The sequence below is a fragment of the Pleurodeles waltl genome, chromosome 3_1, assembly GCF_031143425.1.
Source record: "Pleurodeles waltl isolate 20211129_DDA chromosome 3_1, aPleWal1.hap1.20221129, whole genome shotgun sequence".
Classification (NCBI taxonomy): domain Eukaryota; kingdom Metazoa; phylum Chordata; class Amphibia; order Caudata; family Salamandridae; genus Pleurodeles; species Pleurodeles waltl.
In genome coordinates, this window is record NC_090440.1 from 1,697,473,279 (window position 1) to 1,697,488,386 (window position 15,108).

General features: G+C 46.8%; 1 protein-coding gene across 11 annotated transcripts in view; it reads left to right on the forward strand.

Annotated features, from left to right (window-relative positions):
- Positions 1-15,108, forward strand: part of HDAC4 (histone deacetylase 4) — a 1,159,747-nt gene that overhangs the window by 990,396 nt on the left and 154,243 nt on the right. For all 11 annotated transcript variants that reach the window (XM_069225509.1, XM_069225507.1, XM_069225510.1 and 8 more), the window contains one exon: positions 9,453-9,572. In XM_069225509.1, coding sequence (XP_069081610.1) covers positions 9,453-9,572 — 120 coding nt within the window. The remainder of the gene's footprint in view (positions 1-9,452; positions 9,573-15,108) is intronic.

The following is a 15,108-nucleotide window of genomic DNA, read 5'->3' on the forward strand; positions in this document are numbered from 1 at the left end:
GCTGCTACTGCTCAAACAGCCAGGTCTTGAGAAGTTTCCTGAAGGTAAGGAGGTCCTTGGTCTGGGGCAGGTGGGTGGGAAGAGTGTTCCACGTTTTGGCAGCGAGGTGTGAGAATGATCTACCACCGGTTGTAGTTCTGCGGACGCAAGGGACAGTTGTGAGGGCGATGCCGGGTCGGGTGTAGAAGGAGAGTCGATGAGGTATTCTGGTCTGGTGTTGTGCAGTGCTTTGTGAGCATCGGTGAGGATTTTGAAGGTGATTCTCTTGTTGACTGGAAGCCAGTGCAGGTTTTTCAGGTGGTCGGTGATGTGGCGGGGGATGTCCAGGATGAGGCGTGTGGAGGCGTTCTGGATGCGTTGCAGCTTCTTCTGGAGTTTGGCCGTAGTTTCTGCGTAGAGGTCATTGCCATGGTCCAGCTTGCTGCTTACGAGGGCTTGGGTGACTGTTCTTCTGGTTTCGGTGGGTATCAATTTGTAGATCTTTCGGAGCATGTAGACGGTGTTAGAGGAGGAGATGGTGTTGACTTGCTGGGTCATGGATAGTGAGGGGTCCAAGATGAATCCTAGGTTGCGTGCATGGTCGGTGGGAGTCAGTGCGGTTCCGAGTGTGGCAGGCCACCAGGAGTCATCCCATCCGGAGGGGGTGGAGCCGAAGATGAGAACCTCCGTCTTGTCGGAATTGAGTTTGGCAATGGCCTTTATTCCTTCATGGAGGTAGTCCTTGGTGAGGGAGAGGATCAGCTGGGTGTCGTCGGCATATGAGATGATGTTGAGGTTGTGGGATCGAGCGATGTTAGCGAGCGGGGCCATGTAGATGTTGAAGAGGGTCGGGCTGAGGGACGAACCCTGGGGTATGCCGCAGATGATTTTGGTGGCCTCCGAGCGGAATGGGGGAGGCAGACTCTCTGGGTTCTGTAGGTGAGAAAGGAGGTCACCCAGTCCAGGGCTCTGTCGTGGATTCCAGCATTTCTGAGGCGTGAGCGTAGGGTGTGGTGGAAGACTGTGTCGAACGCGGCCGAGAGGTCCAGGAGGATGAGGGCTGATGTTTCACCGCTGTCCAATATCGTTCTGATATCGTCGGAGGCGGCAATGAGGGCGGCTTTGGTGCTGTTGTTGCTGCGGAATCCAGATTGGGAAGGGTCCAGGGTGCGGTTCTCCTCTAGGAAGCGGGTTAGTTGTCTGTTGACGGCCTTCTCTATGACTTTTGCCGGGAAGGGGAGCAGGGAGATAGGCTGGAAGTTCTTGAGGTACTTTGGGTCCGCCTTTGGTTTTTTGAGGAGGGCGTTGATCTTGGCATGTTTCCAGCTCTCAGGGAAGGTGGCGGACTCGAAGGAGCTGTTGATGATCTTCCGCAGTTTGGGTCCGATGAGGGAGCTTGCTTTGTTGACGATGTGGTAAGGGCAGGGGTCAGATGGAGAGCTGGAGTGGATGGCGTTCATGATTTCGATGGTGTAGTTGTCGTTGACAGGGGTCCAGGAGAGCAGGAAGTTGGTCGGAGGTGAATCTGTGGTGTTTGTGGTTGCCAGGAGGGTCTGGGTGCTGAAGCTGTCATGGATGTCTGCAATCCTGCGGTGGAAGTAGGAGGCTATGGAGTTGCAGAGGTCTTGGGATGGCGTTGCCGTTGGAGAGTTCCTTCACAATGTTGAAGAGCTCCTTGTGGCAGTGTGCGTCGTTGTTGATTCGGTCTTTGAAGGTGGTTCTTTTAGCAGCTCAGATGAGTTGGTGGTGTCTGCGGATGACGTTTTTGAAGGCTGTGTAGTTGTCCAGGGTCTGACCTTGGCGCCACTTCCTTTCGAGTCTTCGGCATCTTTGCTTAGATTTGTGGAGGTTTGCAGTAAACCAGAAGGTCCTTTTGTCAGTGCGTATATTGGAGGGATTCTTGATTGGGACGAGAGTATTGGCACAGGTCTTGACCCATTGCCTGAAGTTGCGGACAGCTGCATCAGTGTCTGTGCAGTCGATGGGTGGGTTCTGGGAGAGGGTTGCGATAAGCTGGTCTTCGGAGACCTTGTTCCAACCGCATTTGGGATCCGTTGTGGGTGGTGGTGTGTTGTGGGTTTCTTGAAGGAGAAGTGGATGCAGCAGTGGTCTGTCCAGTGGAGTTCGGTGGTGTGGCTGAAAAAGACCTGATTGCTGGCGGAGAAAATAGGGTCGAGTGTGTATCCTGCGGAGTGGGTTGGTGTCGTGACGAACTGTTTGAGGCCGAGGTTGGAGAGTTTGTTGAGCAGAGTGACGGTGTTGTAGTCATTGGTGTTCTCGAGGTGGAAGTTTAGGTCTCCGAGGAGTATGTAGTCAGCGGATGTGAGAGTGTGCGTGCTAATGATGTCGGTAATGGAGTTGCTGAATTGCTGTCGTGGGCCGGGCGCCTCTAGACGAGGGTTCCTCGGAGGATGGTGTTCGAGTCAGTGTGGATTTGGAAGTGCAGGAGTTCGGCGGTGTTGAGGGTGTCTTTGGTGTTGGTTACCAGTATCACTTGGCTTCTCGATGGCTTTCATTGCTTATGTTTGGTACTGCTTGTTATTATTACCGTGGGACTTCCACCACGAAGATGGGGAAGATTCAAGCATCTGAATCTATAACCGATATCAATACTGGAGAACCACAGTGTTCAAGTAAGTAACTTGTTTTGCTTGTGGAATCTTACAAACCAGCTGTTAATACTGCAACGTGCGTGTTAAGGAAGCTCTCTCTGTTGCTGCCCATGCTGTACTTGTTCTGTACACCCCTAGTATCCCCTCAAAGCAGGAGGTTTTTACTTCTCAGTTTGAGGGGGGACATTAGGGTGGGGTTTGTATGTGTATAATGAGGTTGACATGAAACAAAATGAATGAATAAAAAGTAAAACCGCCTTATTGCCAAGAGAGAAATAAACAGAAAACCGCATTGGCAAAGGCAACTATGCCTGACCTTGTCAAGCTGATTACATTGTTACATGTTCAATTAAACAAAAACAAAAAAATGTAAGTGCAGGAAGCTGGCTCTCTGTATGGTGCACTAATAAGTATTACACCGCACAGACAGTCCAGTGGATCCCCAGTTGGTTGACACAGGCAAAAGTAAAAAATACTAACGCTCTCCTCTGTGTTTGTGTGGGCGAGACATTGGGCGTATCAGAGGGCAGTGAAAAGCATTTGTTGTGCACACAGAGACAATAAATGAGACACACACTCAAAGAATAAATCCGAGACCTATTTAGAAGAATAAGACCTCTTTTTTTAAATATATGTTTTGAAACCAAGAACTTCGTAAAAGAGTAAATACTAAGTTCAAACCTGTGCGCTTTTACACACAATGCAGCCCTATCGGATGGAAAAGGCAATAATGCATGAAGGCAATAGCAATCGGTTTCAGGGGTTCACCTTCTGGGTATAGAGAAATAGGGGCCCAAGGTCCAAAGTACTACCAGCAGTTCATCAGGAGCTCCCCAAATTCCACCAGGAGCAGGGTGCTGGTGAGGTTGTAGCTGGGCTCTACGGAGAAGGTGTCCACCTGGAAACAGGCTGCAAAGGGGGACTTGGGGACAAGTCAGAGAGCTCCCAAAATGGGGCTTAGGTCACAAGAGGTCTTAAAGCAAGGGAGCACAGCCGGTTCTTGAGGATCCTGACCTGGGAGTTCGGATGCAGAGTGGATAGGGCCACTGGGTCCTTTGAAGCTTCCTGCCCTGGAAAGTCCATCCTTCCTGGAAGAGGTGATAACACCTCAGCCCAGAGCAGGCTTTGTTCCTGGCCTCCAAGAGCACTGGTTCTTACCTCAGGAGGTCAGAGGCGTGTCGGGCGGCTTTGCTGGTTTACACCAGTCAGTCAACACACTAGCAGTCGGGTAGGTTTTCAGGGGGCACCTCTAAGGTACTCTCTGAGTGCATGTATCAATAAATCCATCACTGGGTTCAGTGAGAATTTATAAATGCAAGATGTTGTGACGGTTCGTGTTTTCACTTTCGTCTGCACCAAGTCACGCAGCCTGTGATATTACTGGGTGTGCTTGATGAGAGGTCCCTGAGGGTGTCACAATTCTTGCTGCAGCCCTTAGGGACCTTTTCTAGTAACCCCAGGCCCTAGATACCAGGGGTACCATTTACTAGGGACTTACAGAGAGTGCCAGAGGTTGTGCCAATTGAGGGAAACAACTGTACAGTTTAGGGAAAGAGATCTGGCACTGGGACTTGATTGGCAGGAACCCAGTGCACTTTCAGTCGAAATCACATCAGGTACCAGGCAAGAAGTAGGGGCTAACCATGTCAACAAGGGTGCTTTCCTACATTAAGCCATACAAATAAGAAAACATGCTGCCTAAACATTGCAATCAAACTCTTGAAATAAAAACTAAATTAAATAAAAATAATAATTTCATATAAATGTAATCAAACGGTCTCAGTGCTGACTAGCAGACAGGTGATCTAATATCATGTATGGAAACATCACTCAAAATTTTTATTCTCATTAGGTCAAAAGAAAGGTATTATTGGCTTTCAATTAATGTTACCTGATGGTAAATGTACATGTGTAGATTTACTCGTGTGTAAATTTACTCTTGCACTTAGGCATAAATCTACACCTTTTTGCTATTCAGCATTTACAGAGTGTACATTTAGACCGAATTATAGACTTGCATGTCTACATCTAAGACTGAATTTATGAGCGTCAAATTTTTACTAGTAACTTTTCAGTTATAGTTTGAGATCGCCTGAATGCAGAACTCAGCAAACTATGCATAAAAATAATAAACATTAGTAATTCTTAAAAATATCAGAAATATTTCAATGTAGAGTAAAAAATGTAGATCAGATAATTGACCAAGAACTAATAAAATGAAATGTTCAGTAAATAAAGGAAAACAATCTTACCCTCACTAGCATTGTAATATCTCATAAATATTTAGTAAATTTAAGTTCAGTTACGTTTTTAATGAATGTAAAACAAAATATTGTTTTGTTTATTTTACATTTGTAATATGTTTATTATTTTTTAAAATTGTTAAAAGTAATTTAATTATTTTAGATTAATTTCCAGTGTAGCGTTATTTTAAGTCCTTGCCTCCATTATTGTTTATTGAAGGGTGTTGCTGTACCTTTGAGTGGCCACAGATGGTGCTAGATGTACTACAGTACTGGTTTGGAGTATATTTCCGACTATTTCGTGGCCTTTTGGGCTGTAGTAACTTTATAAGCATAGATCTTACTCTTTTATGGGTGGGTCATTGTATTGCACGTCCCTCCTAAACCCCTTCTTACACCTTCCTAAAATCCTCCTATTTTGTAGTAAGTATTTTCCGTTTTACAGCCACTCATCCTTATCCTTCCTATGTTTACTACTTAGTAGTTAAATTACGATTGCATATGTCCCCATAGAAATATAGCGTAGGGTGGAGGTGGTAGGTTCCACCTATGGGTTTGTGAATTGCATTTTGTAGTAAGTACTTTCTGTACTACAAAATGCAGTTTGTGAATCACACACTTAGTTTAAACACACCTGGATGAAGAGAAAAACTGAAAGAGTGGAAATAAAAAATAAATAAAAAATTGGCATAGCGAAGTATTCGACATCAGATCAGAATAATCTTCATTTGGTTAAAAAACATAAAAGAATACATAACAAAATGCCATTGTTTACATTTAAGAACGCATAGGTTAGTTAAAAAATCATATGCAAATCTTAAAGTGCAGTTGTACAATGTGCAACAAATATGTTAAGCACACAGATATATCACAGTCTTCAGAAAAGTCATTCTTGCTGCCTTAGGGGTTGTTAAAAGTACCATATGTAAATATAACCAACAGAACAACTATGGTGTCAGAGTACGTTGCCGTAAAATACTTTTTCCCCACATGGTTCCTCAGTCTCACAGCTGCAGAAATACATTTATAAATCATCAAACAGACCTATTCGGTTTGTAAGAGCTGGAGATGAAACAGGGCAGGCCTGCGCCTCCTGATGTTCAAGTTTCTTAACAATGGTATTAAAAAAATGTTATGGGTTCAGGTGAAGAATAAGAAGTGCAGCTTAGACTGCACTGAGTGTGAGTCTCAGACATAGTTCAAGGGCAGAGTCAGAATAAACATTACTAGGATACAAGACTAAAACATGAGCTATGTTAAACCTGACCCCCGGCAGGTAAAATCTTTGGAAATGTTGAAGTGAGAACAGGAGATAGGGCTCGATAGATTCCGTAGTCACTAATGGGAGACATCCAGCCACCTGCTTCTTTTCCTTCACTGAAACATTTCTGCGCTTTTCACATAAGGCTAGATCCTGCTTCAACTGGTACCTGGGGTTAGTTAGGATATGCTGAGGTCTGTTAAACAGTCAGCTCTCCCTGACGTGACAAACTGCTCATTTACGTATCTTAGCCATGGAATACTATTTGCATGATCGAGAGATAAACAGTTGCTTATTATTTCCTGATCAAGCTGGGTCTCATGTTTAGACCATACAGAGTATCATAGCAGAAATGGGGCTAGGCTAACATGATCTTCCAGGGGTTATAGGCCTAGTTCCGTGTGACAGAAAGAAATAGGAAGGCTATTTGGTACAGACAGAAGCCTTCTCAAAAACACCTTTTCTTTAGATTGCAGGTTTGATATGTCTCAGTATCCCCAAACTTTGGCCCCATATGCTACAGTGGAGCGGCAGCAGGCCTCATAGATGTTGTCATGGCAACTAAAGGTTTAGAGCCCAGTTTCCCGGCAAATCTAAAGAGGGCCTCGGTGTTTTGATCAAACAAAGACTTTCTAACTTTATTTAGATGCAGCCATTATGTGTGTTCCCTACGATCATCACATATGATTTGGGAGAGTTTGTCCTTAAGCCCACATCATTTATGAATAAAACTAATTTATTCAGCAGCTTTTTTAAACCTTCACCTGTCCTCAACATTAAAACACAGTCCTCTGCGTAAAGCATAGCGAGGAGACTCCTTGCACCCACCAGAGGTGTATCTGCCTCTCCACTGTTTAACCAGGTGTCTAGGTTGTTAATGGTTAAGCCAAATGAAAATGTCGCCAGCGCACACCCCTGATTCACATCGCGCTTCATCTTGATGGAATCAGTACACTCCCCATTCACCCCATATCTTATGCAGCCAGTAACATCTTCATGTAACTGGGCCAGGAAAAATACCAGTGTCTCTCCTGGACCCATAGCTAACATTTAATGCCATAACTACCCCTGTTCACCCAGTCAAAAGCTGAGGTGAGGTCCATAAAGGTAAGATGGAGACAGCCCTTCTTTGCAATTGTGTATTTACTAATTACGAGGTGAAGATTGACACATTGGCCGATGGTTCCAAGGCCTTTTCTAAATCCATACTGGACCTCAGGAAAACAGCCCCTCTCAGCAAACCAGGTTTCCGAACTATTCAGCAAGATCCTCTCCTTTACTTGTTGAGTCGATTAGAGAAATCAGGCGTTCACAACAAGGGTCTGTTCTATTGCCTTTTTTTAATATGATAATTATGATAGAATTCAACAATGATTTTGAGGGCCAGCCATGACTGCACACCACAAGACGTTAGTAAGTACTGGGGCCTCTAGGTTGGGCTTATCAATAAAAAGATTGACTGGGACTGCGTCAGGGCCTGGTGCCTTATTTCTAGGCCTCTGTTCTAGTGCACATGTGACCTTTTTCAGAGTGGGACGGTGTGGCTCAGGGCCATTTTCGAGGATATTCAATTAAGGTGATATCTTGAAAACAATCTCCTGCAATATTACTACTACCATAAACTTGGGAAAATGCTCAACCCATTTAGCCAGTGGGATGGTAACATCAATGTGCATATTGTGGGTGTCGCCAAAATAAGGGTCATTAATCGTTTTCCAGCAAAGACAGGAGTCGTTCCTTGTACTAGCTTCATGCACTTTTTTCCCAGGCTTCTGTCCTAATAGCAACCTTCCTCTGTGTGATAGCTTGCTTATAGTTCTGCCTGAATGTCCTGACCACCCCCACCGTCCCTTTGCACCTGCTTTAGTGCACGAATGAGGTATTTGTGGGCTTTTGAACAATTACCATCAATAGAGCTTGTGGCTTGGGCGTTCGAGCCTTACAATCAGTAGTCAGGATGTCAGAAACACAATGACAAATGCCTGCAACACATGCTTTGGATCTGATTCTGTATACAGGCATACCAAAACCTGTTCCCCATATCTCCCTACTAAATCTCTGAGTGGCCTCTGCATCCACCATGGACCATTTGCTTTAGAAACCCTTGTTACAGCGGAAGACTGTTGGCATTGTAATAGGAGCAACACACTGCTTCTCACTGCCAAGGTCAACATAGATGGCTAGGGGATAATGATCACTTATGCAATTGTGCACCATCAACAATTCAATGGCTTTACTCTTATAGTGGTGAGAAAACACAATAAAATCAATGAGGCTACACACGCCTCTGCCAGTATGCAGCATGGCCAGTTGCAGGAAGAACTTATTCAAAATGGAGTTAAAATATCTCTGCAAGGACTGTGCTCAAAGTGTGACTGGTTCTCTGTATCACAACCTGTCTCCCCACACACAGAGGTTTTAGAAATTGGGCACAATCTATAATTGAAATCACCTCCCCAGATCACTGTGAAATCCATATTGGGCTCACTGAGAATCTTGCTAAGGGTGGGCTCAAGTGAGGCTGCTATATCTATTTTACTAGCAATTAAATTATGATGATAAAAGTTGACAATAACAAGCATTTCTCTGGATTTAACCAAAAAATGTGATGGCTTGAAAATGAGGAGAATCAAGGTACGTTTTATGGATTCCCATGCCCCAGGATGTTGGCATCAAAGTTAAAGGGTTACCTTTGTGATAGGGATGGACTGGGGACAGCCTTTCCAGCCTAACAACGTTTGTGCCTAAAATGAATAACTATGCAAACACCTGGCTCCTCTTTCAAGCTGGGTCTTACCCAGTGGACCCGTTGCGTGATGATTATATTACTGGATAAAGTCTCACAGCTATATACACCTGTTGACTTTGTCAGTCAATGCACAACTTTGTTTTTTAGATTGATTGTCCTCATGCTGATTGGAATTTAACGTTGGGGCATTCTTTTTAGGGTGATGTGCGCATGTGATCAGACAAAATGTCATCACACAGTGGAAAAAATTTAAAGGAATTATGCAAAGCGATTATCATAGCCAATGCTGCACCTGATCTTTGCATGTTGAAATTATGCACCGTTGCCATATCTGCCTACTTGTGCCCGTTTTCTGAATGTGACTGGTACTTTCACAGCTCTTGGCTCTGCTATGCTAGCTCTGTGTGTAGTTGAATGGAACTTACACGGGTGCTGCCTGTATTAAACTCAACATGGGGAAAAGGATTATTGGCTGCATTCTGTACCATCAATGAGGCATTCTAAATAGGAATGTATGCAGTAGTTTTAAAGACCGTAAGAAGTACTTATGCCAGGCTGCTTCTTTAGAGTGTGGGAGAGACTATTGTCTGTTCTCTCTGTGCCCTCAGGATGTTCATCATGGGAATGGCACCCAACAGGCCTTCTACGGTGACTCCAGCGTGCTATACATTTCACTTCACCGCTACGATGATGGCAACTTCTTCCCAGGCAGTGGCGCTCCTGATGAGGTAAATAAGTTTGGGTCAGACCTTTGTATATTTTGTTTGTCTATTTTTAGATTCAGTAATATGCTTAAATTGTCATTTTTCGGTGTATACTGGAACAGTGACAAACTGTGTACGTACCTGTCTATTTTTATGGCTTCGGTATATTGATCTCTATGCATTGGTTTGTCAGACTAACTTGGTAATGGCTTTAGAACTTCAGTGCCATTTGCTCCAGCACACCCATTTTGACTGCATAAATAATGCCTGGTATCAAGTCACTTTGAGAAGCACAGATCGACATTCAATTTGCCTGTTTTATTAAACTTGACATTTACAATCCCTGAATGTTTTATCAACATTCTTGTGCCTGTTGCTTAGAGAATAAATCGGAATTGAGGACCAATAGTATTAGAAACAATATGGTTAATCAATTTCCTAAATATAAATAAGATCCTTTGATGTGTTTCTGTGGATGCCTAGTCTGCATTCTGCAGCCTCAGATTGCCTTTGGTGGTAAACTCTCTCCCCAAATCAACCATGGACAGTTAGCAAAGAGTGAATTTGCAACATCCTTATGAAGGTGGAGGTAGATCCCTTCCCAGAGAGTCACTGAAGTAAACAATGTCATAGTAATGAAAGACAGGCCTATTACTCAGAGCCTGTTGAATGACTGCATTAAAATAGTAGCAGGTCAACCACAAATAAAGTCAACTTCTGGTATACTACATTATGGCCTTCTTCGACTGGAAATTGCTCTGAACCTGGTCCAATGTCAGAAACCTTAGTGTGTTACTGGACCTCCCTTTGTTCTTCATAGCTAACTTATAATAATAATGCATGATGAACTCCCTCTCACCTCTTCACCCAAGGGACATTTAATAGATACCTGTCTATGAGGGAGGAGACAAAGTTCAGGGCCAATAAGAAGCGCTCCAACTTAAGAGTGGCAGATGCATGTGCCCACCAAAGTCCGTGAAAAGACACCATAGAAGCGAAGGATGACTGTGTAGAGAGCAGAAGAAAGAAGCTCCGGTTCAGGTTCTCATGGACAATATCACTGCCATGTGGAACAGCAGCAAGTAGAGCGAAGTGGATCTTGTGCTAGGAGGCTCTGTGCCAGGTAAATGTTTGGAGCATGCAGGCCGAACTCTAAGCTAGATCTTTTTGTACCCATGTACCATAGACAGGCTGTATCTCTACTTCTAGGAGACTGAATGGGCTTTGAAAGGAAGAGTCAGTTCGCATCCTCTCCATTAGTGGTGCAGATTTAAAAAAATAAATAAAAAAGAGCTTACTCCGATAAACAATGATATTTTAAATGACTGACATTCATCTAAATAACATGGTGTGAAAGGCCATTAGCCTCCCTACGCTGTGGAGTGGGGTACCTGTTCGGTGTATCTTCAGTCAGCAGAGTTAGACACTACTGTTCCTTCCTGCATCCTTCATGTAGGTCAGTGATAGTTTTATTTATTTTGATTTCTTTTGGACATTGACTCTATCACAAATGATAAATGCTATGTTGTGTTGTGTAGCTACTTGCAGATTCCTTACCTTATTATTTCCCCCAGGCGTCAGACTGGATCTGGAGATATTTCTTCGAGCAGTACCCTTGCGCATCGGTAGGTGGTGTCGGTTGACACCATGGGCGTCGTTGGCGTTGTCGCCGTGATGACCTTGGGACTAGTACATAGACGCTGGCTAAGCGCAGTGACGTCAGTTATTTTCTTTCCGCGTAATGCGCTGACCCTGAGAGAGCTACCATGATATCTTTTTGACCGAATTCAACCGTTTTGTCAACTTTTCTAGTGAGTTATTTGGTGCGTAAAGGATGTCCTCGAAGACCAGTTTCAAGCCGTGCGAGGACTGTCACTACATGATGTGGGTGACGGAACCGCATCAGGTTTGTTTGTGGTGTCTCGAGCGCAACCACGACCCGAAGTCGTGCTCCGAGTGCCGAGCCATGCATCCGGAGGCCTTGAGGGAGTGGTCCCTTAAATTCATGGCTGCCTGGCGCTCAACTCTGAGTAGGTCCTGGTCTCAATCAAGAGGAAGGTCTCGAGACCGTTCACAGAGCCATCATCACTCATCGTCCTCAAAATCTTCAGGTGCAGGTAAGAAGAAGTAGTCTAAGAGGTCCCATCGCTCTTTAACTTCGCCCCGTCGCTCGGCTGACATGATGCGGGAGGAGCGTTGACGCTCAAGGCTTCTGTCCTCGGAGCCTGCTTCTGGGTGTGCTCCACGTTTCCCAGAGTTTCCAGGAGCTGGAGCGTCCCTCACCCAATTTTAGGAATTCTGTGAGGCCATGCACCTTATTTTTGGGCAGACCGACCCCGATACGGTGCCTTCAGTCCCAAGGGGTTCGGTTGAGGGGCCTTCGGGTTCCACGCTGGCGGCTTCGGCTCCAGCCACCGAGGTGCCCTCTGGATCCGCTTGTGGATCTGCACCGGCGCTGGTCGCACCATTGAGACCTTCCCTGGCGCCAGGTCGATTGTCGCCGCTCCCGACATCGGTAGTGCCCACTATCGACGTCGTCCCGATCCTTATCCCAGACGACTCGGAGTCGGAGCAGCGTCAGCCAACGCACCTTTGTCTTCGATGGGGCCTATTCACCCCAGGTCGGATTTGGACCCTTTTTCCTATGGGTACGAATTCGGGGAAGGATTGGAGGGGTCCTTGGATCCTTATAAATACCAGGATGACCCATCTTTGGACTGGGCACAGGAATTGGGCGACTACAGTGGACTGGATACGTCTCCAGGCACTGGCATGGTGTCTCCTCCAACCGTGGCTAGGGCAGAGGGAGCAACTTATGGTATGGTGGTCAATAGGGCGGCTGAGGTCCTTGGCCTTGAGCTTCCTACTGTAGAGGTCAGGGGTGCTTCAGCCAGGGGCTTCCACATCTGAGTCCCTTTTACCGTTCAGTGAAGCCCTCACCAATGTCCTTTTGGGCACTTGGTCCAAACCCAACACAGGGGATCCTGTGAATAGGACTGTCGCACGCTGCCATTGGCCCGCTCCGAACGACCCTAAATTCCTGTCCCAACACCCCACACCTGACAGTCTTGTCATCCAGGCTTCCTCTTCTTCAGGCGCATTCCCTTACGCACCACCGATAGGGAATCAGGAAGGCTGGAACAATTTGGGAAGAAGTTATTTTAATCCTCCAGTCTCGCTCTGCGGTTTGTGAACACTGCATGCCTTTTGGGCCGCTATACCCACTCTCTGTGGGATACGGTTGCGCAGGTCCTGCCGCAGATACCGGAGGAGGCCCATGCTATCGTCTCCCAAGCTGTAAACGATGAGAGAGATGCGGCGAAGTTCACAATCCGTTGTGGGCTGGACAACACAGACTCTCTGGGCAGATCGGTTGCTACGACAGTGGCTTTGAAACGCCCGCCTGGTTGCGTACTTTTAGTATTACTGGGGATGTCCAACAGTCCCTCATGGACATGCCTTCGATGGCTCTCATCTCTTTGGAGACAAAGCGTAGTTGTCCTTGGAGAGATTCAAGGATTGCCGAGCTACGGCTCGGACCTTGGTCTTTCCGCTGCCTCTCGCCACCTGCACTCCACTTGTTGCCCCTTTCGGGCCACGGAAGGGGCTCCCTGGCGAGTCCCCCACCCAGCCACTGTGCCACCCATGCAGTCCAGCTGCTGCATGGCCAGGGACGCGGAATCCCACTTGGCCGTGGGACAGGGAACCAGAGGTCTACCCAGTCCACCTCTTCCCCCCACTGCAGCCTCCAAACCCTCCTATTCCGTCCCCTCACTCCCATCCAGTTGGCGGCAGGATTTGCCATCACCTGCCCGACTGGGAATCCATCACTACGGACAGGTGGGTTTTGCAGATTGTTCAAAAGGGCTACTCCCTCCCTTTTGAATCTGCTCCACCAGCCATGCCTCCATCACTCAGCCAACTCCCAGAGGATCATTTGGCACTTCTCTGCCAGGAAGTCGCAGCTCTCTTGGCCAAGGGAGCTATAGAGAAGGTCCATGTGCCCAAAGTAGATTGTGGTTTGTTATTTTCTGGTTACTTTCTGGTGCCAAAAAAAAAAGCAAGTGCTTACGTCCTATCCTAGACCTTCGGGACCTCAACTACTTCCTCAAGGAGAAATTCAAAAAGGCTCCCCCTGGCTCAGGTTCTGTCTGCCTTAGACCAAGAAGACTGGATGGTAGCGTTGGACTTGCAGGACGCTTATTTCCACACCTCCATCCTGCCTGCCCACAGACATTACCTACGATTCGTGGTAGATCACAAGCACTTTCAGTTTACTGTGCTCCCTTTCAGCCTTACCAGCGCCCCTCAGGTATTCACGAAAGTGATGACGGCAGTTGCAGCTCATCTGTGCAGGTTAGGCATCTCAGTCTTCCCCTACCTCAACGACTGTCTGTTGAAGGCAGACTCGCCCCAGAAAGTCGTCTCCCACCTTCAGACTATGGCAAATCTCTTGCACACGCTGGGGTTCACTATAAACATTCCGAAGTTACTCCTGACTTCCTCTGAGACACTCCCCTTCATCGGAGCTGTTCTGGACACAGTGCAGTTTCGGGCTTATCCTCCAGAAAAGCGAGTCCAAGATATTCAGGCTGTGATTCCGATCTTTCAGCTTCTGTCTTGGGTTTCGGTGAGACTGACTCTGAAGCTGCTAGGCCCCATGGCCTCTTGCATCCTGCTAGTGACACATGCCAGATGGCGTATGCGGGCTCTGCAGTGGGACTTGAAGTTCCAGTGGGGGCAGCATCAGGGGATTCTCTCCGACATGGTCCAGATCACGGAGGGGACTGCGAAAGACCTGCAGTGGTGGCTTACAAATCCACATTGGGTCCACAGCAAATCCCTCTCCCTTTCTCACCCAGATCTATCTATAGTGACAGATGCGTCACTTCTGGGTTTGAGCGGTCACATGAGAGAGGCGGAGATCAGAGGCCTCTGGTCTCCGGCGGAGTCTGGGCTCCATATCAATCTTCTGGAGCTCCAGGCGATCAGGCTTGCGTTGAAAGCATTTCTTCCCTCTGTCAAAGGAAAGTAGTGCAGGTGTTCATGGACAATACTACCGCCATGTGGTACAGCAACAAACAAGGCGGAGTAGGGAACTGGACCCTTTGTCAAGAGGCCCTGCGTCTCTGGACATGGCTAGAACATCAGGGCATTACCCTGGTAGTTCAACACCTGGCGGGTTCTCTCAACGCCAGAGCAGACAAACTCAGCTGTCGATGCACAGCCGATCATGAATGGCGGCTCCATTCTGAGGTAGCGCAAGGTCTCTTTCAGCAGTGGGGAGAGCCAGAGCCTTGGTTAGATCTGTTCGCCTCGACAGAGAACGCACAATGTCAGCTGTTTTGCATGTTAGAGTTTCCAAGGCGGTACTTGCTATGCAACGCTTTTTGTCTCGAGTGGAACTCCGGCCTACTTTCCGCCTATTCCACTTCTGCCCAGAGTTCTCAAGAAGCTCAGGAATGACCCGGCCCAAGTCATCTTGGTGGCTCCGGACTGGGCACGGAGAGTCTGGCATCCAGAGCAATTGAGTATGGCCATCGATCCTCCACTCAGACTG